The 25,270-nt window shown below is 39.3% G+C and overlaps 1 protein-coding gene across 2 annotated transcripts in view; it reads right to left on the bottom strand.

The window, feature by feature from the left end:
* Positions 1–51: 51 nt before the first annotated feature.
* The window catches only part of LOC139155336 (TNF receptor-associated factor 6-like), a 35,402-nt gene continuing 10,183 nt past the window's right edge, over positions 52–25,270 (bottom strand). The window contains exons 2-8 of one of the 2 annotated variants that reach the window (XM_070730467.1): positions 22,450–22,636; positions 20,314–20,643; positions 16,642–16,792; positions 15,404–15,562; positions 13,136–13,207; positions 6,869–6,946; positions 52–4,387 (exon numbers count right to left, since the gene is read on the bottom strand). In XM_070730467.1, the coding sequence (XP_070586568.1) occupies positions 3,506–4,387; positions 6,869–6,946; positions 13,136–13,207; positions 15,404–15,562; positions 16,642–16,792; positions 20,314–20,618 (1,647 nt within the window). In that variant the 5' untranslated portion in view covers positions 20,619–20,643; positions 22,450–22,636 and the 3' untranslated portion in view covers positions 52–3,505. The remainder of the gene's footprint in view (positions 4,388–6,868; positions 6,947–13,135; positions 13,208–15,403; positions 15,563–16,641; positions 16,793–20,313; positions 20,644–22,449; positions 22,637–25,270) is intronic. The other variant, XM_070730466.1, reaches the window with a different exon arrangement.

Raw genomic sequence — 25,270 nt, 5'->3', positions numbered from 1 at the left:
TATAAAGATTTTGAATTTTTTTAAAAATAGAATAAAACAGAAGCTAAAATATTGCAAGTGATGGAAAATAAAATTAGTTTAATTAATAGACAAAAAGTACAGATATTTTAAATAGAAATCTTGACATGTATTAAACATTTTTAAAATAAAAGATGAGACTGCAATCCTATATTTCATTATCTGAAAGTATATTCAGGTGGACTTAATAGTTGTCCATAAGACTACCTGAAACTGAAATAAGTCCACATATAGTAATTAGCTCCTGCCTTTATTTTATCAGAGGCGGCTTTGATTTAACAATCTGAAACAGCAACTGACAAAAGTCAGGATGTGCTAACTAATAGTTTATTAACGAAATAGAATATGGTTCCTTAAAGGTTAGTGCTTATTACAATAAATTACTATTCATAACCACATACCCTGGGTAATTGGGATTTTTTTGGGTCAAAATAGCATTGTAAATATGCAGTAAATTGATATATTATAATACATAATATTTCTGTATACAAAAATATCTAAAGATGCCAGCATTCTTCTTTTGAGATTACTAAAAGATAGTTAGAAATAAGTTCCAATGAGTGACATTTACTTTTGGATAATAAATGAAATATATCGCACTAAGAGTTATTACTTCATCAAAAATGACATCCTTACAATTAGATCAAGTTTAAATAAAGAATAATCTATATTGTTCTTTTTCATAAAAAAGCATGAGAATAGAAAAATATATGGTACAAATCAGTATTTATAACAGTTTGTATCCTGAATAGACAAGCAACTATTTGAAATAATGCACATTTTCAGGGCCTGTATGGTGTGGGAGTTTAGAAAAGGTAATGTAACTTTTTGCTTCCAGGTAAGATTTGATTCTGTAAAAAAGGTAAGCTTAAGTGTTACACTCTCATACTGCACCAAGTAATACTTTATTTCATTCCCAAATGCTGGGAAATGTTTGGTTCAAATAAGCTTTGTCCCCATTCATCTTTTCATAGGCAGTGTTCTGACATGTCCTCAAAATCTGAGAGATCAACTCAAAATCTGAGTGTTTTTCCATGATTGCTTCATTGTTGTGTAGCTTTTATTTGTTTGAAAGGCAGAGACCATACATAGAGTATTCTTATAAAACCGTAAAGAAAGATTGCGCTGTCATGGAGCTACACGTATACTCTCATATATTCTCATGGAATACTAGCGCAGACTTTGGGCAATTAACTGTTGACACTAGTACTAGTTAAAGCAGTATTTTTTTAAAAGTAAAGGTAAATCTGCCTTGATTACGCCCCCACCCCCCCACATCAGAGTCACATATTCATCTGTTAGTTAACTTTAGTCGTGACTCCACATTTTTGTGCTCATGTAACACGGGTATTTATCAAAATGCACCAAAATGATCTTGTCAACACCAACTAGCACTAGTAGCACCAAAGTAGTATATTAATACAAATTGTTATGCGCAAAAATATTAGTTTTGCTCAGATCAGCCCATCTGAAGCTAGGTAAGAAATAATAATATTCTTGAGAACTGTAACAACTATGTTGAATATGTCAGCAAAATAAACTGAAAACATTGCAAAATGAAAGCATATATGCCTATCCCAAATCACCTTTAAAAGAAGGGGAATTCCCTTTAGGTCTAGCAGATTACAACAGTGTTTCCAGGTAAAAAAGAAAACTGTCTTAACATTTGCAGCAGAATCACAGTTAAAATGTATCATCACAAGTGCAAAAAAAAAAGCAACACGGCAAATGATAGAATTAAGCAGTGCAAATGGCATGATGACAAGGTCAGAAATTGCAGGCACATAACCACAAGATATTGCAACTAAATGTGAAACAGCTGCCAAGCACTTGAAGTGCAAAGATTTGACTGCAGGAAAGGTGCAACTGTGGTAACTGAGGATGAGTGTTAAGTCATAAACTACCTGTATATACAATGTTTCCACAAAAATAAGACCCTGTCTGATATTTTTTTGAAACCTAAAATAAGTACTTGGCCTTATTGACATGCACTCAAAAGCCTGATTGGGCTTCTTATCAGGGGATGTCTTATTTTGGGGAAAACAGGGTTATAAAATGGGTTTTTGTTATATAATACCTCACAATTTAGGCCTAATTTATTAGCTTATATACTCAATTCATGAAAGCAAAGGAATCATTGGAATCCTCTGGAAGGGAGCATAGAGGCTTTATAATCCAAGTCTTCCCTCCCAGGGTAGGAATCCTCAAATAATCCAAGGCAAGTAGTTGTCCAACCTTTGCTTAAAAATCTCCACTGAAGGAGGACCGATGGTTTTGGTAAATACACCATTTGTTTCTGTCCTACATTTAGGCATCAGGCAGAACAAATTCACTGCTCACTGCAACAGCCCTTCAAGCACTGGAAGACTAGTATCATTGATATGATATCTCCTATTACCCTTCTCTTACTTTGGCTAAACAAGCCCAGTTTTTTAAACTGTTCTTCATAATAATCACCTTCCAAATCTTTTATCATTACTGTTCTCTTCTGCATTCTTCCCTGGCTCATGCTTAATCTGTGGTCTACTATCTTTTTCATGAGATCTTTTTCAATACTATGGCTAAGTCATGTACTGTCTATCCTCTACCTGTATATCTTATTTTTTTTCCACCTAGGTGCAGAACCTGACTTGTTTTTTTGCCACTGAATAGTATTTACTTGCATAAAGTCAAATTGTTCAAGCATAATGAAACATTTCAAACCTTGAGCATGTTTTCTGAGGTGTCTCCTCCTAGCTTTGTGCTATTTGCAAATTTGGTAAGTTCCCCTTCCATTCTTTTCTCCAAGTAATGTAATTTATAAAAAAAAAACTGAAGAATTCTGGGCCCAAGACAGAACCCTGAGGTATTCCGCTATCTATTTGTCTCTTATCTATACATATTTCACAATTTAACTTATGAGATACAAATACATTTATAGCTTAGCTGTCAAATAACAATAGAATCTGGTCTACTTCTGACTGTACAGTAAGTGGCTCTGATTTAATTACAATTTTTAGCACATGTCAGCTACTAATAATAGTCAGTCAGTTGTCTAGCTCACCAAAAGGAACAACAGAGTGCACTAGATATTTATTTCATCTTATGATAGAAGAATTATTTCCCCTTTCCTAAAAAGCATACTATTTTTCCAGACTGGCAGGCTAACTTCTGCTTCAAAGATATGTCTGTGATTTTTATGAATCCTACCCTTCTTTTACAGTTCTGCAGACTCTTCACATAATAAGATAGAAAAGCAGCTGCTATAGGTGAAAGTTTTTCATGTAGCAAAAAAAGGCATAAAATGCATATTTATTTATATTGCTGCCTTTTGATTCCTAAGGAGGAAGAAGTAATATTACCAGAATTTTGCTACTCTGGATTAACATCATGACTTTTTTTTTCTTTTTGAAACAGGAGCTTCATTTGCTGTTCCCCCTTAGGAGCCAAATAATTTAAATAAACCTTAGTTTTCATAATCACATAACAATCAAGACTGAACAATAGGCTATGATGTTCCATCTGTACTACGAGGCTGAAAACCTTCTCTTCGGAGACTGGTTAAGTCCAAACGTGTTAGAACTTCGCAGCGTACCAAGAGAATATCATCTTTTATGTATGTTCTTTGTTTTAGGGCTTGCAACTGCATAAAAGTTACATATCCAAAGCCCTTTGGGTTGCGAGGGACCATAGGACGTTTGAAGGCTAGCAACTCAGGCTTGGTATCCATTACTTCTTCATGGTTGTGTCTTGGAGATCCTTCAGACTGATCCAAAATTGATAGACGTATGGTGCCTTGGAAAGGCCAAGGGAGATGACTGTCGTAGTCCCCTTGCATGGTGTGTACAAAAAGAGAAATGTAGTTAGCACAACGTTGAGCGCTTGGTAACTGGATATGAAGACGCAAGCAAAGTTTATATCCTGGTTTCCCTGTGTAGAAACCTGGACTATGGATCACAACGGGTCTTTCTTCTTCCTGAGCTTTCAAGAATGCACTGAAATTTTCAATTTTCCACAGGAAAATACCATTACATTGTTCGCCTCTAATCTCAGCAATTTTTTCCTCTAGAGTTCGGATGGTGCATTTGAGATCCCCTATGTGGGAGTGCTGTGTCTCCATTTTTGCAATGAGTTCTCTAATTTGGTGATCTTGTCTTACTAAGCGACCTTCCAGTTGCTGAATAGTTTCCTTGAAGTTCTGGACCTCTGGGGTACACTCACACGAAGGTGGCATGCCTTGAGAGAAGAGTGATGGGTCAAAGGGTAAAGTTCCAGGAAAATTAATGGAAGTTGGAGTAGTAACACTGACACTCCGAAGAGTCTGAGCCATCATTCTCATATGAACTTGAGTATATTCTTGCATGTGGCGTGCCAAGTCATTTCTCTGCATCTGCAATCAGACAAAAGTGAATACAACTCTATTTCTTTTGAGTAAAATGAAGGAAAAATGAAGAAGGGAAGATACTGAATTAAAAAAGAAGTAGCTTTACTGCTTTATTATTAGCTGAAACAAAGAAGGATACACAACATATAGAACTGAACTATTAACATTGTAGGAATTTCAAATGGTCAGAAGCAGATAAGGCCTATGAACATCCTAAAACGAAATATTTTCAGCTTGAGTAGTATTTACTATTTTAAGTAAGTAGCATTAGTATTACTGATAATTAATGTAATATTGGTACTATGTCATTTTGTATGTAAGCAGTATTTTTTAAACTTTGTTTTTAAAATTTATATTTGACAAGAATGTAATCCTTGACATACTAACAGTAACTTTTTAACATTAATAGTTGAGCAAATAGATTACAAAATATGAAGACTAAAATGAATATTTTTCTTAAGTACAGGAATAACATAATCAATGTATACTCTTTTCCTTGTAAATATTTATTTTTATAATAAACATTTGAATAAACATTCTTATATGAATATATAAAGGTTACAAAACAGCAGCTTAAGATGAGAAACCAAAAAACATTTATGTAATTTTATGTAATTTTTAAAAAGTCTGCAAAATTATAACATTTTTGAATTTTTTTATTTTCATTTTTATATTGTTAAAACACTTTATTTTTCATATAATGAACTAAAACCAGAAATATTTTGCTTAATTGTGTAAAAACATTTCTGCTGCTATTCCCTTTTCTTTAAAAAGTCATAGTGATTACAGAATTGATTTACCAACATTTTCCAGAACTTATTAGTTAATCCCCATTTTAGAATAATTGCAAGTTTACATTCCAATAAATTAGTAAACTGAGATTACACACAAACACACATACACAATGATCAAATATATAGACATTATGATTATTTATATTATATTAGTTGGCTTTATTTTTGCATTAATATATACTTTAACCTTGGAATAGTTTAAACTTCAACCAGAAGTGCTCCAGAATGTGTTATGCTACAATTCCTAATCACCAGTGGCTAGTTAGAACCCTGGTTAGAATTTTGGACTTCATAGTCTAATATTATTTAAAAGACTCCCAGCTGTGGAAAGTCATATAAAGCCAGGATGACAAGCTTGTTCTTCTGAAATAAATATGAGATTTAAATTTAAACGTGCTATCCAATATTCAGCAGCTAAATATATTTCAAAGCATGATTGGAAATCTCCTTTTCCTCCACTCCATCCTGCAAATTTTATGTACAATGAATTATTATAAAAGAAGAAATTAATAACTCAGAACAAAAAACTACCATGTTGACTGGAAAGAAACTCAAAAGCCTTAGCAGACAGTAAATGGAAATTCCACTAAATGAAAGCAAATTACTTTCACATTAGCAATTGCAAATGTAACTCTTTCCATGGAAGAATCAAAATGAATTCTGAACTGATTTTCTGGAAAGACAGACTTTTTCCAGCCTAGAGCCTAGATTGAAAAATAGGCTACATTTTGACAATCATATACAGTAATATCTCGTCTTACGAACCTAATTGGTTCCCGGGGGAGGTTCGTAAGGCGAAAAGTTCATAAGACGAAACATTGTTTCCCATAGGAAACAATGTAAAATGAATTAATGCATGAAAGAAAAAAAAATGCAAAAAAACGCCGTCGCCCGGCTGTCACCTTTTGAAACAGCCGGGCGCTTCTCAGCGTTTTCCCAATGCCGAACCCGGAAGTTCGGCAAAAGTTCGGGTTCGGGTGGCTGCTGAGAAGCCCTGCCGCCCGGCTGTCACCTTTTGAAACAGCCGGGGGGCTTCTCGGCGTCCTCCCAAACCTGAACGCCAAACCCGAACTTTTCCTAACTTCCGGGTTCGGCATTCGGGAGGCCGTCGAGAAGCCCCACCGCCCGGCTGTCATCTTTTGAAAAAGTTCGGAAGAAGAGGCAAAAAATTTCCAAACCCCGGGTTCGTATCTCGGATTGTTCATATGGCGTGGGGTTTGTATCACGAGGTACCACTGTATACCCGAATAAATATATTTTCCCCACCCAGGCTGTATTTCAGCCCCAGCCCGTTTTCTTCCTTCTCTGTTGATGAGGTATGCCTAGTCCTATGCAAGGCAGCTGACTGTTGTGCCATGACTTCTTTCTAAGACTACTGTATGTGTTCTTCTCCAAATTGTGCAATGTTTCTCATGATCCTTCTGAAACTGCCCAAAGGCTTGTAAGAAGCCCTTATGCAAGTCTTCAAATCACGCACTGCCTTATCACAATGCTTACGAGGCCTTCTAAAGCATTGCAAAAAGGCAGCCTGTGATTTGGGGGAACATGCATGTGGCCTGATGCGGCCTAAATTTTCTTTGTTTTAGGGCTAACCAAATAATCACAGTGGGATCAATCTTTATACATTTTACATCAATTACAATATATTTAGGTAAGATCAACCATATGGATATATAAAACTAATTTAAATTACCTTTTCTAGACATCCAAACGCACTATAGGTACATGGTACTGGAGCAGTAGGGCAGTCATTATCATAATGATTAGGCAGCTATAAAAAGAAAAAAGAATGATTTGTAGTTTCCAAAAATCCTACACTGAAAAGTAAGTATGGATCATTTATATCAAAACAGAATTTATTATATTAACATTGCTTGCTAGTGAAAAAAGTTGGAAATTCATAGAAAATTTGACATATTTTGTTTAATTTTTTTATACTCAACTTCAGATCATTTTCCAGGGATCAAATAAAATAACAGATTAAAAACATTGTCATTGTTACTGTAAAGATAATTCATCAGTAGCATTATACGCCACTGAAATTACATATCAATTGTAATACTTTTAGATGGTATTAATTTTTTTAAAAATAATTATTTAAAATTTTAAATAAATAGTTATGTATTTTTCTTTTGGATAACAAGTTTCGATAAAACTGACAAGCTTTGTAAACATCATCATAAAATGAATCCTAGGATTAGATTTTTATCTATTCTATTTTATGTTGCCTACAATATGAGTGGTACAATAAAACCTGATTAAACCTCTATTTAATTTAGCTTCCAGATCTGTTATTGGAAAACAATGGAAAATAAAACTTTTGTTGGATCAATAATAGCCCATTGATAAAAAATTAATTCTCTAATTAAAAAAGTTTGAAAAAAATATTCATTTTTCATTATAGATTGTCTATTGCTGGCAGTTTAGACAAATATATTATAATACAAACGTTTTAAAATTTTGTACTGCCAAATTTAACCTTTGGGTTTTCATTCTCAGATGTATATAATTCTCCTGTTTTTTGCACTACAAGATACGCCTGACCATAAGACGCACCTAGGTTTAGAGGAGAAAAACAAGAAGAAGAAGGAAAAAAACCAGGAGGAGTCTGAGAGGACCACAGACAGCTATCCTCTCATGTGCTAGCTCTGCCTATTGACTCCTGCACTGTGGAAGAGACAGAAGAGGCGCCCCGGGTCTTCGGAGAGGGGCGGCATACAAATCTAATAAATACAAATACAAATACAATAACAAAGACAGAAGAGGTAGGGTTAAGCACCGTAAAAGGACCCCACCGCCACAGGCCGTCTGCTATTCATCAAAGGACTGGCACCGTCCATCATTGGGGATCCATGGGATAATACATTTCACAGTCTTGGATACAATATTCACTGCATAAGACACATAAGACATTTCCACCCACTTTGTGTGTGTGTGTGTGTGTGCGCGCGTGCGTGCGTGTGTGTGTGTGTGTAAGTGTGTCTTATGGAGTGAAAAATATGGTATGTTTATAACAAGAAAATATGTGATCTATTTGTAACTGTCACAATATTATTTTTAAAATGTCACCATTTTAAAGTGCTCACTGCTTTCAAAATCTCTACTCCTAGTATAACTTACAAATGACAAAAACATTAAACTAAAAATCAAGGTAAAAGTACAAATAAAACATATTATAAACATAAAAAATAAAGCACTTATGAAAATAATTTTGCATCAAGGTTTTTTTTAGTAAAGTCATTATACATTTTAGCAATTTAACTTAGTTGATATTTTGAGGTAGAGTCAGATCCAGATAAGATTTAATATCTGAAAAGATTAACAATACTATGATGTTGGTGGTATAAAATAATTTGTTATAAAAATTTAAGAGCGGCTACAGTGACAGCTTTCCTAGGAAAAATATTCTGTGAAAGTCAGTCTAAACAAGGGCTGTCAAACTTGTGGCCCATGGGCTGGATGCATTACACACTGGCCATGTCCACACCCAGCTTAGAAAAGGAGGAAAAAGTCACAATACATCACATGATGCTGCCGTGACAATGCGGTTTTGACATCTCTGCTCTAAAGGATTCTTTCTATAGATATTAGTATAAAGTAAAGCTTTCAGATACTCATGTCCCAAGATATTTCTGCCTATACATACAACCACACACAACACAAAAAGTCTTTTGAAACTAATTTTAATATACCGTATTTTCCGGCGTATAAGACGACTGGGTGTATAAGACGACCCCCTAACTTTTCCAGTTAAAGTATAGAATTTGAGATATACTCGCCGTATAAGACTACCCCTCTTCTGACGCACACCAAAAAAAAAAATGAAAAAACCCCCCATCAGATTTGATTTCAATATGATAATAATTTTAATTCAACTGCTTATGACATGCAGGTGCTTAGCAGGAAAACATAAGACTGCTTGTCATCAAACATAAAACAGTGCAAGTGGATTACACTTTTCATAATTCACTCTAAAGCTGAAATAAACCCATGGGAGCTGCCATGCTGTTTGTTTTCTAGACTGTCAACCAAACTGAAACTGATGATGATAAGAGGAAGATAATAAATAATAGAGAGAGCAAGTGCCGGGCAAGTCCCTGGCGAGTTAGCAACACCTATAACTGCAAGCTAAGTTTTTCTGCCGTGACTGTTTCCCTTTAGAAGCCTTCAAAATCCTCCTGTTCGTCATCTGATATCATAAGTACATCAATGACATCTTGTGGTACATCTGTAAGGCAGTCATCATATGGATTGAATTCCGTATCAGATGGTGTGGTCTCAGCTTCGGCTTCATCTTGCCACAAGTAGTCATCCTCCATGCCATCTAATGAATTGGATATGCCACACTTCTTGAAAGACCTGATTACTGTTTCTGCATCAATATCATTCCAGGCTTTTATGACAAACTGGCACAAAACATCCAGCTGTGGAGCCCGCATGTTTCCTCCTTTTGTGAATGTCTTTTCGCCACTAACCATCCATTCATTCCACTGTTCTCGAATGCGATCCTTAAATGGCTTGTTTAGGCACACATCCAGTGGCTGTACCAACGATGTCAGACCTGCAGGAATGACTGCTGCATCTGTGTTTAGTCTTCTAAGCCTTTGCTTGGTTCTGGGGGTTAAATGAGCCCTGAACATATCCCACACTAGTAGACTACGTTTTTTAATAAGTCCACCTGGTCGCCTGCTCCATATATTATCAAACCATAGTTTTACCCCTTCTTCATCCATCCAGCCTTTTTCATTCACATGTACAAATCAACCAGCAGGGAACTTGAGTTTCGGCATTGTTTTTCTTTTAAAAATAATCATTGGTTTCAGTTTGGCACCATCAGCTGTGCATGCTAGCACTACTGTAAAACTGGACTTCTCATGTCCTGTTGTTTTAATTAGAATTGTTTTTTCACCTTTTTGATGGACAGTTTTATTTCCAATCATATCAAAATTCATTGGAGTTTCATCCATATTTCCAATACTACTTAATGCAAAGCCATGTTTAGTGCGCTGCTTTATTACATATCCATGGAAGCTATTTAGTTTGCCATCAAGATCTGCAGGTAATTTTTGGGCAATTTTTGTCTTTTGCCTCAATGCCAAATTATGCCTTCCCATGAATCTAGTGCACCATGATATAGTGGCCTTAAATCTGTTGCTGTGATCTGGGTTAGATTTGGCCCACTGAAGTGCAAACAGACGTATTTGGTTTCGTGTCACCACATAACCGTTTTGGCGACGATCATTTACCATGTCTGCTACATGTTTTTCGAGTTCTGGCCAGTGTGGGGTGCCTCTTCTTAATGCACACTTACCCCTTGGCATATACTTGAATGCTTTTTCATTTGCTTTCCAGTCCCGAACCATTTTTTCTGTTACTCCATATTGTCTTGCAGCAGCACAGTTATTATGTTCCATGGCAAAGTTTACAACTTTAAGTTTGAAACTGGCTTCATATTTCTGTCTTCTTGCTGGTGTAGCCATGGTGGGGTTTTGACTTTTGGACATTTGTGTACTGTATTATACTTTGGGGGTATGTTTTATATTGTTCCTGACGCGCTACCAGCTGGTGTTGGAGGCGTCGGAGCAGTTCGCGGCGCTGGCGAGGGAGCTTCGCGCCCAGGAGAGTCTCCCTTACGCAGCCTGGTGCCAGTTGTTTAAGTGTTCCCTTTTCCCTTATTGGATTTGTATGCCGTCCCTCTCCGCAGACTCGGGGTGGCTAACAACTGTAATAAAACAGCATATACCGGTAATAATAATAATCCAATACTAAAAACAGTTAAAAACCCATTGTAAAGGCCTAGGGGGAAAGAGTATCTCAATTCCCCCATGCCTGTTTATATAAATAAGGTGTAGTTTCCAGATTGTCAAGTATCCTTTAAAAGGTTTGGATTATTCTTAGGAGCCACAAGCATCAAAGGGCTGTTGCAACCAGATGTTGAGAACTCCACATCTACCTACTTATCTACCTACCTACCTGTCCATCCATCCATCCATCTATCTACCTATCCATCATATATCTTTCTATCTATCCATCCATCCATCCATCCATCCATCATCTGTCTGTCTATCTGTCTGTCTGTCTGTCTCTAAATTTGTAATTGGCTTATAGCAGGACTCTGAGCAGTATACAATTTAATCAATGTAATAAAACGTTAAAACAAAATAATTAAGATTTTTTTAAAATGTAAAATAACGTTATCAAATTACATTTTTTGTATGTGTGGTGGTGGCTATCACACACATGTAAAAAGGCTTCAATCCTTGTGGGGCCTACCATTTTAATGCTGTTAACTAGGCCTGAAGAGATTTCCACTCCACTTAGCATAGCTAAGAATGCTGACAGGCCAAATTGAGGGAAAAACAAGATTAAGAATTGTCCTAAAATTCATTTGCAGTATACAATTTAATCAATGTAATAAAACGTTAAAACAAAATAATTAAGATTTTTTTTAAATGTAAAATAACGTTATCAAATTACATTTTTTGTATGTGTGGTGGTGGCTATCACACACATGTAAAAAGGCTTCAATCCTTGTGGGGCCTACCATTTTAATGCTGTTAACTAGGCCTGAAGAGATTTCCACTCCACTTAGCATAGCTAAGAATGCTGACAGGCCAAATTGAGGGAAAAACAAGATTAAGAATTGTCCTAAAATTCATTTGCAGTATACAATTTAATCAATGTAATAAAACGTTAAAACAAAATAATTAAGATTTTTTTAAAATGTAAAATAACGTTATCAAATTACATTTTTTGTATGTGTGGTGGTGGCTATCACACACATGTAAAAAGGCTTCAATCCTTGTGGGGCCTACCATTTTAATGCTGTTAACTAGACCTGAAGAGATTTCCACTCCACTTAGCATAGCTAAGAATGCTGACAGGCCAAATTGAGGGAAAAACAAGATTAAGAATTGTCCTAAAATTCATTTGCAGTAACTAAACTTAATAAAGCATCAAACAGTCACCTCTTCAGGTAAAGTCAGATGTAACCAGCTGTTGGACAATTAGTAAACAGGTTGCTCAATGGCCCTCCTAGAACTGACAAAGGCATTCAAACTGTCAACTGCCACAACCATCTTAGAATGGAACGTACGGTACGTATTCAAATATGTCAGAGTTCTGAAACAGTTGCCGAAGGGGGCGGGGGAAGACAGGCATTTTTTTAAAAAAAACCCTCTTCCTTTTATTTTTATTTTTTCTTTTCTTCTTTCTTCTCCGCCTCGCCTCCGCTACTCCCGCCGCCGCCTTTGCCTCTTGCCCACCGGGCAAGGGGCAAAGGCGGCGGCGGGAGTAGCGGAGGTGAGGTGGAGAAGAAAAAAGCGGCGGATAGCTGGTGAGGCGCCGGCTAGAGGGCTGGACCCCAGCAAAGCCGGCGGCGGGAGCGGCGGCAAAGCGGCGGAATCTGTGGAATCAGTATCCGGCGTATAAGACGACCCCCCACTTTAGATAAGATTTTCAGGGGTTAAAAAGTCATCTTATACGCCGGAAAATACGGTAGGTCTAAATTAAGTAGGACAAAACACAAGATAATATTCCTTCTTGATATTTAACTTAATGTAACAATTCACACTATCCTTTTATGCCTCATAATAATGATAGAATTCTTTATAGAATAGAATCTTTATTGGCCAAGTAGTATTGGATACACAAGAAATTTGTCTCCAGTGCATAAGCTCTCAGTGTACATATGAAAAACAAGTGATAAATCATGATGATACAATCATCATGAATCATAAGATACAAACCTCAGGAATAGTCATAGAAGCAATCAACATAAATTGTAAGATACAAACAACAATGTGAAAGTCGTAAGATGCTAAAGGAAAAGATGAGAAGGATAACAGTAATAATGATATTATTATTAAGAGCAATAGTGATCATCAGAACTACAACTTAGCAATTTGTGCTATTAAGACTTAGAGTAATAAATAAAAAGCAAACAAAATATGTCCCTTACCTGTTCTCTGATTAGCATTGTATTACAATATTCACAGTAGACGTTTGCCAAAAGGCATATTTCATCATGAACCTTTATTTTAGTGAAAGCAAAAAAATAAAGGAAAATTAGTTGTCATGGAAAGGGAATGTTACATAATTAGGATTACTGAATGTTTTACAACTTAGGATACAGCTTCTCTCTTTTCCCATAATTGCAGAAGATTGTGAAATATGATCGTCTGCCAGAATAATAATTTTGAATTAATAGAGGGTGCCCACTCAGACCAAGTCAGAGGGATTGTGAGCATTTTATAAAGCCATGTTTCAAGGGAAGAACTGCATGTGGGCATGTACATTGAAATTTTGTTTTACATGGGAGTTACATTCTTGAAAAATCCTACATAGAAACTGTGATTATTGAAGTACAGTGATACCTTGTCTTACAAACTTAATTGGTTCCGGGACGAGGTTCTTAAGGTGAAAGGTTTGTAAGACGAAACAATGTTTCACATAGGAATCAATGGAAAAGCTATTAATGCGTGCAAGCCCAAAATTCACCCTTTTTGCCAGCCGAAGCACCCGTTTTTGCGCTGCTGGGATTCCTTTGAGGCTCCCCTCCATGGGAAATCCCACCTCTGGACTTCTGTGTTTTTGCGATGCTGCAATTTCACTGAGGCTCCTCTTGCTGGGAAATCCCACCTCCGGACATCCGTTGCCAGCGAAGCGCCCATTTTTGCACTACTGGGATTCCCTTGCTGGGATTCCCCTGCAACATCACAAAAACATGGAAGTCCGGAGGTGGGGTTTCCCATGGAGTGGAGCCTCAGGGTAAACCCAGCAGCGCAAAAATGGGTGCTTCGCTGGCAACGGAAGTCTGGAGGTGGGGCATCCCAGCGGCGGCGGTGGGTTTGTAAGATGAAAATAGTTTGTAAGAAGAGGCAAAAAAATCTTAAACCCCGGGTTTGTATCTCGAAAAGTTTGTATGACGAGGCGTTTGTAAGATGAGGCATCACTATACTGATATGAAAACAGGTGAACTAGGATGTGAATGGTGTGGAGACTCATTAGCATAATATACACCGTGAGAATAAGAAGGTGGTTCTCTTGGTGTAACGCATGTCAATGCTGCTAGGCAAAGCTCTCAAACTTGTTTTCTCTACTGCCACAGTTGTGTATAGCTGTACTGAAACATTTGACAAAAAACTAACACTTCTATAGACCCTACAACAGAATACTCAGAGGAGGAATGAGTATAGGTTATATACAATTACAGTATGTATATAGGAAATCCTTGACTTATAACCATAATGAAGCCTGCCCACCACAATGGTAAGTTGTGATGATCATAAAAATGGGTCATCCACATGACATTTTTTGCCATTAAGCAAAGTTGGTGGTCGCCAAATGAGTACACCAGTTGTAAAGCAAACTCGGTATTCATAATGGTGGGCTGTTGTTGTTTGGCTGAGAACCAAAAATGCCAGTTTTCAGCAAAAATATCATAAAACATAGCAGACACATGACAAGATGTGGCAAACAGCCCTAAATGCAAGTCTGTTGTTGATGTCACTTGTGATTGTGGCAGGGCCATTTTGTCAGAACTTTAAAACCAGGTTGTAAGTAGCTCTAGGGAGGTCTGTTGTAACTTTGAATGGTCACTAAGCGACTGGTTATGAATTGAGGACTAGCTTTACAATTATTTTAAAAGTAAGTGTAACACAAACATTTTGTTCAAATAATTTAGGCCATGATTGCACAGAAGATTAAAAAAAGCTGTATATCACTTTCTGCTCTGACACCTATAAATACTGGTCTACATCCAATATTATCGGCCAAAGCCGAACTTCCGCGTTCGGCTTCAGGAGACAGATGGGAAGCGGCGCGGCTCTTTTAAAAGGTCGCAGCCGGCCTGGGGGGCTTCCCAGCACCCCCCCGAACCCCGAACCCGGGTTCGGGGGGGAGCTGGGAAGCCCCCCAGGCCGGCTGTCACCTTTTAAAACAGCCGCGCGGCTTCCCAGCAGTCGCCGAAAGCCGTTTTTTTGCGGGGCGTTTTTTGGTTGCACAGATTAATTGACTTTACATTGTTTCCTATGGGAAACAATGTTTCGTCTTACGAACCTTTCGTCTTACGAACCTCCTCCTTGCACCAATTAAGTTCGTATCATGAGGTATTACTGTATATCATTTTATATGAGACAACAGAAAGAAACTTTAGAAATAATTAATGTATTATTAAAGTAAGTTTATTAAATTAGTATATTAGTATAAATTCTATTTTGCATTATACCTTTTTCTCTTCATAAGGCATACACATGGCACAATTTGGACAAGCAATTTGCCGCCGTGGGCATTCTAGCTTAATATGTTCTTGCAACTGGTTCTTCTGGAAAATCCCTTGACATTGAGAACATTTTTCTGATGCGAAACCACAGTGTAGCTGATGGTCCTGGGGCAAAAACATTAGAACAGTCACCAAAAGCCAAACCAAAATTCTATTAATTTTTTACATAATTCGTGAATATATAGTGTTTGACAGGGGTGGGTTCTAATGATCTTCGCTATCAGTTCAGGGCTACGACGGAAGTGCACATTTTGTGCACTTCCGTTGTTCCCGGGTTAAACTCATCTGTGTATGCGCAGAGGGTTATTGTCTCATAAATTTGGCTCTGATGGACGGATTTCAAGGCGGAGAACCAGTTCGGGGGCGTGTCCAGCTGGCTATCACTGCCAGTTCGGCGAACAGGGGAAAAATTCCCGCTACCAGTTCTAGAAAAGTAGCTTGAATCAGCAGGAACCCACCTTTGGTGTTTGACCATAATTATAATATTAGCAGACAAAAACAACACTGGTAACTATGGCTTTAATAACTATAAAAGCAAAAGTAGAGAGATGGTTTCATATGGTTTTATTCTCAATGGTGTTATAGAAATATTGTCATACTTAATGACCCACAATATATATAGATATATTCATTTAAAATCAATCTATATTACAAAATAAATAGTAAGCTTAGAATGTAAGAAATATTATGACCCGCTGCAGCGGGACATAACATTGTGAGTGAGCTGCTGAAATCCACTTATGAAGTACACCTAAGGGCCATAGCCTTCAGAAGATTCTTAATGTTATTACAGGTGGTTCTTGGTTTCCAGCTTCTTTGCTGACTTGTCATTGGAGAAGCCAACAGGAATTTGCAAAGCATGAGGACCTTACCCACAGTGATTTGCTTAACAGCAACAACTGGGAGTGCCAGAATTGTTGTTGCTAAGCAATGCAATTTTGTGACATTGCACTTTTGGATTGTCGCTAAGCAATAGCAATTCCAGCCCAATTAACTGAGGACTATCTGCAAGGAATTCTAACATATTTAACCCCAGTTTCAAGGAAAGGGTCATGTTTAATTTACTTCCTTTTATCCATATCTTTGAAGAGTTGTTGCTTTGACATCCTAATTATCTCTTTGTATAAATCCTAATATAGAACTGAGACTTAATTTTTTAAAACAAAATACACATTAAAACTTACCTCTAAGTGCCTTAGTTCCATCTTTTGACTGCAGCCTTTGTTGGGACATTTCACTTTCAGTGAGAGGATTTCCCGTTTTGCAAAGTTATCAGGAAAGAGTTGATTTTCTAGTAAGATTTCATTGTCTATTGGACATTTATGACCAGCATCTCTGTCAAAAAGAAACAATATATATGTATGTATCTATGTGTGCATATGTGTGTGTGCATACACTGGTATATGTGTGTAGCTGTATACATACTAAATAGCATTTGGCTATAATATGGTGCTTCACATTTCTTTAAACAATCAGCTTTGGTTGAAAAGTGTCTTGCATGAACTGGAAATAATTTTTATTCCTGCTTGATTGCCCCTCCTCACAGCCAATGTCTGCAAATGTCTCCTTCTAACCAGAGCATCCTTTACATCTCATAGGAGATTAATTGAAATACCTTAGGAGTGGTGGGAGTAGGTATTGCAGCTGGGAAGGGAGTCAAGGAAAAGTAATACAGTGGTACCTCAAGATACGAACCCCTCGTCTTACGAACAACTCGAGATACGAACCCGGGGTTCAGAAAAAAATTGCCTCTTCTTACGAACTTTTTTCGAGTTACGAACGCCAAACCCGAACTTCCGGGTTCGGCGTTCGGGAGGCTGCTGGGAAGCCCCCCGGCTGTTTTAAAAGGTGACAGCCGGGCGGCGGGGCTTCCCAGCAGCCTCCCGAACCCCGAACCCGGAAGTTCGGCAAAAGTTCGGGGTTCGGGAGGCTGCTGGGAAGCCCCCCAGCCCGGCTGTCACCTTTTAAAACAGCCGGGCGGCTTCCCAGCAGCCTCCCGAAGCCGAACGCCAAACCTGAACTTCCGCGTTCGGCGTTCGGAGGCTGCTGGGAAGCCCCGCCGCCCGGCTGTCACCTTTTAAAACAGCCTGGGGGCTTCTCGGCGGCCTCCCGAACGCCGAACCCAGAAGTTCGGGTTTGGCGTTCGGGAGGTCGCTGAGAAGCCCCCAGGCTGTTTTAAAAGGTGACAGCCGGGCTGCAGCGTTTTTTTGCGGGGGGGGGGGTTTGGTTGCATGGATTAATTGACTTTACATTGTTTCCTATGGGAAACAATGTTTCGTCTTACGAACCTTTCATCTTACGAACCTCTCCCTGGAACCAATTAGGTTTGTAAGACGAGGTATGACTGTATTCCAGATTTTTTTTTCCTTTTTGCTTGCATTTATCCAGGTCCCCAAATATACAATTTCACTCTCTCTTTCTCTGTGTGTGTGTGTGTAACATGTTTTTGCTGATAATGAAAAGGAATATGTATGTACTGTATGTATGTATATGGCTAACACAAGATATAAAAATATTTATTTCACCTATTTACTATACGTAATGTGGTATATTTATTACTTAGACAATACATCTGTTTCATTCCCATTTTTAAAAATATTTGAAACAGAAGATACAAAAGAAGAGCAGAACTAGTGGAGAAATGGGAACTTGTGGTTTGATGCTGAAAGAGAGTTCCCGGATATGCCCATACATCTAAGGTCTGGACTATTTAACTCAGAATTTAACATACCGAGTTTCTAGTGCTAAATGGATGGATATATGTATATGTGGAATTCACGTTGCTATACTATTATTTTTAAATAGATTGTAAACAATTAAAATATAACAACAAAAAATGACTTTTAATTTTTTAGACATTTGTCTAATAAATTCAGACATGATGAAAATCAAAAATGTTTATTTGAGGAAGAGAAAAGGGAAGCTTATATTTAAAAGTCAGTCAACACTATAGGTGTTGAACTTCATGAGAAGGTTGTTAAAATGATTTTATTTTATTTTTCCAGTGGAATAAAAGCTAAGGCCCATGATTCTAGTACAAAAATAATGGAAAAAAGTATTGATAATATATTCATAATAATGGAGAAAAAGCAGTGGAGTTGGAGGAATAAGATTCATAGATTATTAAAAAAATAATGATTTATTGAAATCATTACACTGCATTTTCTTATCCAAACCTGTTATCAAGTGCTATACTGTACTTCATTTTTATTTATAAGGCCAAGTGATAGTCATGCATCATGTGCAAATCATTTATTCAAAGAAATAAAATGCCATGCTATTTATTTAAGGTTTCAATGGCTCAGTTTTAGAACTTCTTCTCTTTGTGGGACAATCACCAACTGTCATAATTCAAAGACTACTATTAAGATCTGAATATAGGTACATATTTTGCACTTAAATCAGATTAACAGAGTCTGAGGAATTGGCCACTTATTTGACAATATACTGCAGCGATGGTGAACCTTTTTCGCTCAGGTGCCAAAAGGTGCATGCACACACAATAGTGAGCAAATATGTGCCACACCCATAACGCAATGCCCTCCACACACATATGCACAACGCCTGCGCTCCCCCCACGCATGCTCACAGGCCTCATTGAAGCCTCTGGACTTCCAGTAGGCCCATTGGGCTGTTTTTCACCCTCCCAGGGTTCAGGAAAGCCTTTCCTGGCCTCTCTAGCCCAGTGTTTCCCAACCTTGGCAACTTGAAGATATCTGGACTTCAACTCCCAGAATTTCCCAGCCAGCATTTGCTGGCTGGGGAATTCTGGGAGTTGAAGTCCAGATATCTTCAAGTTGCCAAGGTTGGGAAACACTGGGCTAGCCAATAATAGAGCTCCACATCAATCTGGAGCTCTGTTATTGGCTACAGAGACCTTCAGGAAAGCTTTGCCGGTTGCAGAAATAATGGGGCAAGGTATGTGAGGCCAGGTAGCAACTATCTAAAAGTAAGCAGTAGCGCAGCTCCACTTCCATTTCATTTCCGAATTTCTGGTTGGCCCGTTGGGCCATTTTTTGGCATCCCCAGACTTCAGGAGGCTTTCTTGAACCCTGGGGAGAGCGCAAATGGCCAAAAAGAAGACTGGAAATCAGCTGGCCAACGTACACATGCATGCTGGAGCTGACATATGTCAACACCTCACGTGCCCTCAGATATGGCTCCAGGTGCCAGCTGTGGCACGTGTGCCATTGGTTTACCATCACTGCTATATTGATTCTTACGGAGGGAAATGGCAAATGAAAGAATACAGTGCTCTGGGCCCCTGTTGTGATTCTGTTATTAAGACGATTGTTTTAATTTGAGCTGCTATGGTTTTGGTTTTTTTAAAAACTGTTTTAAATTGTTTTTGGATTCTGTTGGACAGTCTACTAGGGCAGCAGCTATAACAAATTTAACTGAATCAATCCATAAGTAAATTATTCTGCAATACTGTATTTTAGTTATTGATATTTATCACAGCTCTCTAAAAGTAACAAAGTTCTACTTTATGTCAGCATATCACAATTTAAAATCAATCGACCAACAAACCAATCATACACAGAGAATACAAACTGTATATCATTAAAGTCCACAATTGAATGATTAATTCTATCCTTGCAATGATTTGTTGAATTATAATTAATTTTGGAAACAGGTAAAACAAAAAGTCCTTAAAAGCAGACTGTATGAATTTCTCTCAGGTGATTCACAGTAATCTTTCCCTTGATACAATTCATTTCACTCACAAGAAATTTTAGCTTTAATTTTTTGAAGATTGCATAAGAAATCTGTTGGAGCAATTAATGGAAAGGACACTGTTAGGAGACTGAACGTGAGGCATAACTTATTTCCTTTCAACAAGCTTAGTGTGTTACCTTATGGATTTGACAATGCAAGCTTTGCAAAAACGATGTCCACACGGCGTCTGTACTGCTTCCCGTAGAGCCATTAAACAGATAGGGCATTCATATTTACTTTCCAGTGGTGGGTCAAACTCCACATCATAACCTTGGATTTCCTCCATGAAAGAGTTTGAAAGTGTCCCACCAGTACCATTGTTGATCGGGACTGTGAAGCTTTCCTCCTTGGTCCCAGCACTGCAAGCACTGGCCATGGCTGCACAGCAGTCACTCTCTTGATCATTGATTTCAAAACTTGTGTTACTATGTAGTAGACTCATAGTAATTTAAGAGATGGCAGGATACCTGCAGGTGTGAAGAAAAAAACAACTTGTCGTACATAATTAGATATTTATAACATTATTCCTTTTGGGAATATTAGGAAAGGGGTGGCATACAAGTCTAAATAATAATAATAATAATAATAATAATAATAATAATAATAATAATAATAATAATAATGTGTAATTTTACACAAAGTGCTACAAGAGTGAGAGATTGTAGGAAAAAAGAGAAGGGAGGATAAAAACTAAAAACTGTTTATAGTGATAATATTCTATATTTCTCTGTATCTTTCTAATGCGTCTAATGTATTTAAGTTTAAGTATCATTTTATATACTGCCTTCATGCCTTTGTTTAATGACTTACTTTCTGTTTAATTTTGGGAAACCTTAATAATTCCATCCAACCACAACTATATTTCTACTCAATCTATTCTTTCTTTCTTCCTTCCTTTTTATTATCATTTTTTCTATGATTCAATCCTTATTTACCTCTATATGAGCAAACCTCTTCAATGTATTTAGTACCAGTCATTTATTTGGGGCAAAATGGTTACTGTAATGCTGAGGATAGAAAGTCCCAAATCTATCTACCACTCAAAAAATGTACATCCTAATAGTTCAATAGTATACGTTCTCCCATTTGCTTTCACAATCACACACAGGCATCATGACTCAAGTTTAATTATATTTCTATATCTATCTATCTGTTGTGAGTGTGCCTCATCCATCTCTGGTAATGATAGATTCTGAGAAAGATGAGCTACGCCAGTGACGGCAAAGCTATGGCACTGGTTCCACAGGTGGCACGCGGAGCCATATCTGCTGGCACACTTTGTTTCCATAGCTCAGCTCCAATGTGCATGTGTGTGCCAGCCAGGTGATTTTTGGCTCACATGGGAGGGCATTTTTGGCTTCCAGAGAGCCTCTGGGGGGATGGGGGAGGATATTTTTACCCTCCCCCAGCTCCAGGGAAGCCTTTGGAGCCTGGGGAGGGTGAAACACGAGCCTAAAGGGTCACCATCAGTGAACTGTTGGACAATATTACTCGGTTGTCATGTAGATGGCTGAGTGGTTCAGGGTGGGGAATTTGTAGTGGGTGGGACATTTTATTCTATTTTTTATTCTATTTTTAAATTTTATGTATGGTGGGACTAGTCTCTGGGTGTCACACGACTTTCATTGCCAATGACAATTCATTGTTTTGACAATGACAATAAATTTATTATTATTATTATTATTATTATTATTATTATTATTATTATTATTAGTAGTAGTAGTAGTATTATTATTATTATTATTACTGGTTCCATGTGAAGTTGGGAAACAGGTTATTTCCAACCTCCAGAGAGCCTCTGGGGTGTGGGGGAAGCTGTTTTCGCCCTCCCCAGGCATTGAATTATGGGCGAGGAAAAAAAAGTTCGCCATTACTGAGCTAGGCCCCTCTGGAAACCCTGGGCCAGTGAGGTTGCCAGCTGATGAAGAGATGAAAGTGATGGAGAAATAGACCTGGATGAACCCAAGGAACCACCAGAGGTGGCAGATATGTACATTAAAGTGGATAAGCCGCTCTTAGATGCTAGGTTCAGGAGGTTACAAAGCAGACAACACTTGTATGGTAAAAGGAAATAATTTGTAGTTTTAACTCTAAGGGGTTGCACATATAAAAGGAAAGAATGATGGAAAATTCTGGGTGGAGTTTCAACTTTGATTCCATGGACACTGTGTAAGGTCTGGGGTTCTGGAAAATGCATCCCTGATTTCTGCTTTGCAAAAGTCTTCTGCTAGAAGCTGCCTGCCTGTCAGAATGTGGTGAGCTGAATGAGTTACCCTGTGTTGTGGTTCCGTCTGAGGCCCCTCAGGGAACGGCTGATCTTCTGTCGGTTTCCAGCTCAGAGGGAGAGGATGAGGAACAGTAGGTGCAGGCAGACGAGGAGGAGGAATCCCAGGCTGAAGAAGAGTGAGGACAGCCAGAGTCCCCCCAGAGGGAGCTCTCCCCAGCAAGCAGTCTGGATTCCTTAGAGGAAAATGCACAAGCCATAATTGATCTGCGACAGAGAAGAGCTACACAGCGAAGGGACCAATTGGCTAGGTACTTTCAGCATTAAAGAGGCAACAGCTGGGTTTGGGTGTGGTGCTCTTTGGAAAGGCTAAAAGGCAGACCCACCCTTCCTGGCTTGTGGAGTTTTATCTTTGAGAGTCTTGGGACCTGGCTGTGAACTTTGGCGTCTTGGAATCCTGGTTTGTGCCTTTGACTACTGAAACCTTGGGGTGGGTGTGCCAGCAAGAAGCTTGCTGTATTGTCTGGACATCAGGACTCTGCTGTAAAGTATTATAGCCTGTCTGTTGGGAAGAACAGGTTTTCCTCTGTGTTTATTTTTTCCAGCTATAAAGTACTTTTGCTTTTACCAGAGTGTCTGGCTGTTTTTTCCAGTTGGTGTTGAGGTCTGGGGGAACCCAGACAGAACACCCTGTAACTCATTGCCTGTTTTATCTTGCTTGGAATGCCAATCAGCCCTGAAGCTGGTGCCTTTCCCGGAAGCTTATTCGATAACTTCAGCAGAGAACTCTATTCCATGAACTTTCAAAGACTGAATTCTGCTGTAAATGTTGCTTTTTCAAATAAATAGTGTAATTCAAAGCTTAAATTGTGGGTTTTAGCTGTTTGTTTCAATCTGAAAAGCCCAGGATAGAACACCATCCCTCCATCTAAATTGCTATTATCATGTTATCAAAAACAATAAAAGAAATCCCTTATATTTATGCAATTGGATTACGAGAGTAAGGATATATAATTCTACTATGATAGAATAAGTTAAAACAAACAAGCTAGATCCATAGCTATTCAAGAACTTAAGATAACTACAGTAGAAATAATTGCATGTTTGTTACAAGCAAACCACAGCTTGTGAGCCCCATGTGGCTCTTTGGCCCCTTGAGAGTGGCTCTTCCACAGAAGCTGAGTTTATGGAACTGCCCACGTGTTGCCATTTAAGTTTGCCGACTCCTGCACTATCCATTGGAAGTGGAAGATTTGAGGAATTTTTACTCAGCTTTAATATGTTTGATTTGAAGTTTAAGAATGCAATTGTGCCCAATCTGAAGGAATGTTCAATTTGGCAGAATTCCCTTTTGTTCAGAATTTTTAATGAACAAAGTAACTACAACCTTCACAAAACTGTTTCCTAGACAGTGGGCATTTTGCCAGTTAAAAATTTGAAGCAGGATGTGGACAGCCCAGAGAAAGAACATGCTTAAGCTGTGCTTATACAGTGATCCCTCGATTAGCACGGTCTCGATTAGCGCGAAACGCTGCAACGCGGTTTTTCAAAAAATATTAATTAAAAAAATAAAGTATTAAAATAAAATATTAAAAAATAAAAAATAAGTCCACGCTAGTTCTCTCTCTCTTTCTCTCCCTGTTGCTGGCGTGGTATATGAGAGAGAAAGAGAGAGAGGCAGAGGTCGGGCGCATTACCGGGAGGTGGAGGCGGCGTGGGGACGCTGGGTGCCGGGGACACCGAGGAGGGGGCGCCGGCCGCTCAATCGGGCCGGCAGGGAACAGAATGGAGCCTTCCGTTGCGGGGCTGGTAAGGGGGGGAGCCGAGGGGGGAGCCGAGCCCAGCCCCGTGGCATTCGCTTTCCTCCCGCCCGCAGCCGACTGATCGTGGGCTCCTTCGCAACCTCGGAGAGCTTCCTGGTTTTCGTGAGCTTTCATGCCCTGGAAGCTCTCCGAGGTTGCGAAGGAGCCCACGATCAGTCTCGGCTGCGGGTGGGAGGAAGGCGAATCCCCCGTGGGCTCCGTTACATCTTCCGCTGCCAGCCAGGCCATGCTGGCGGCAGCGGAACAATCGCCTTCCTCCCGCCCGCAGCCGACTGACCGTGGGCTCCTTCCCGAGCTCCCTTCCTGAGCCTCCCTTTTTCTCTCCCCCCCCTCGCCCCTTCGCCTCCCTGTGTTCCTAGGAGAAGTGCTGGGGATTGAGGCAAGACAGACCTTCTGCTCCTCACCAGCACTTCTCCTAGGAACACAGGGGGGCGAAGGGGCGAGGGGGCGGTGAGAGAACGGGAAGCTCAGCATTCCGTCAGCCGCAGCGCTGGCTGTCAACTTTTCTTTTTAAAACTGGGCAGGAGCTGACTTGCCTCCCCAGTGCTAAAAAGAAAAGTTGACAGCCAGCGCTGCGACTGACGGAATGCTGAGCCTCCCGTTCTCCCCCCCCCCACCTCGCCCCTTCCGGTTTCGGCGTTCGGCAACGGAGTCCGGCGCTGGGGCCATGCGGGGCCGCTCATCCAGGGGGGCGTGGACTGGCAAGTCGCCCTCCTTTCTCTTTCTTTCTCTCTCTTATACCACACCGGTAACAGGGAGAGAAAGAGAGAGAGCGGAGGGCACCTTGCCGGTCCACGCCCCCCTAGATGAGCGGCTCCGCATGGCCCCAGCGCCGCCCAGGGGTTTCCCCTTTGCCTGGGCGGCGGGAAGACCAAGGGAAGGTTCCTTCAGCCGCCCAACACCTGATCCGCTCCGCAGCGCGGCAACGGGGAAACCCCATCTTCGGATCCTCGCTGCTTCCGCGCTGCGGAGCAGATCAGCTGTTGGGCGGCTGAAGGAACCTTCCCTTGGTCTTCCCCGCCGCCCACACGCAAACTCCACCATCTG

The sequence above is a fragment of the Erythrolamprus reginae genome, unplaced genomic scaffold (genome assembly GCF_031021105.1).
Source record: "Erythrolamprus reginae isolate rEryReg1 unplaced genomic scaffold, rEryReg1.hap1 H_10, whole genome shotgun sequence".
Lineage (NCBI taxonomy): Eukaryota > Metazoa > Chordata > Lepidosauria > Squamata > Dipsadidae > Erythrolamprus > Erythrolamprus reginae.
Note: the sequence above shows the minus strand (reverse complement) of the source record. Positions and strands in the feature narration are given on the sequence as shown.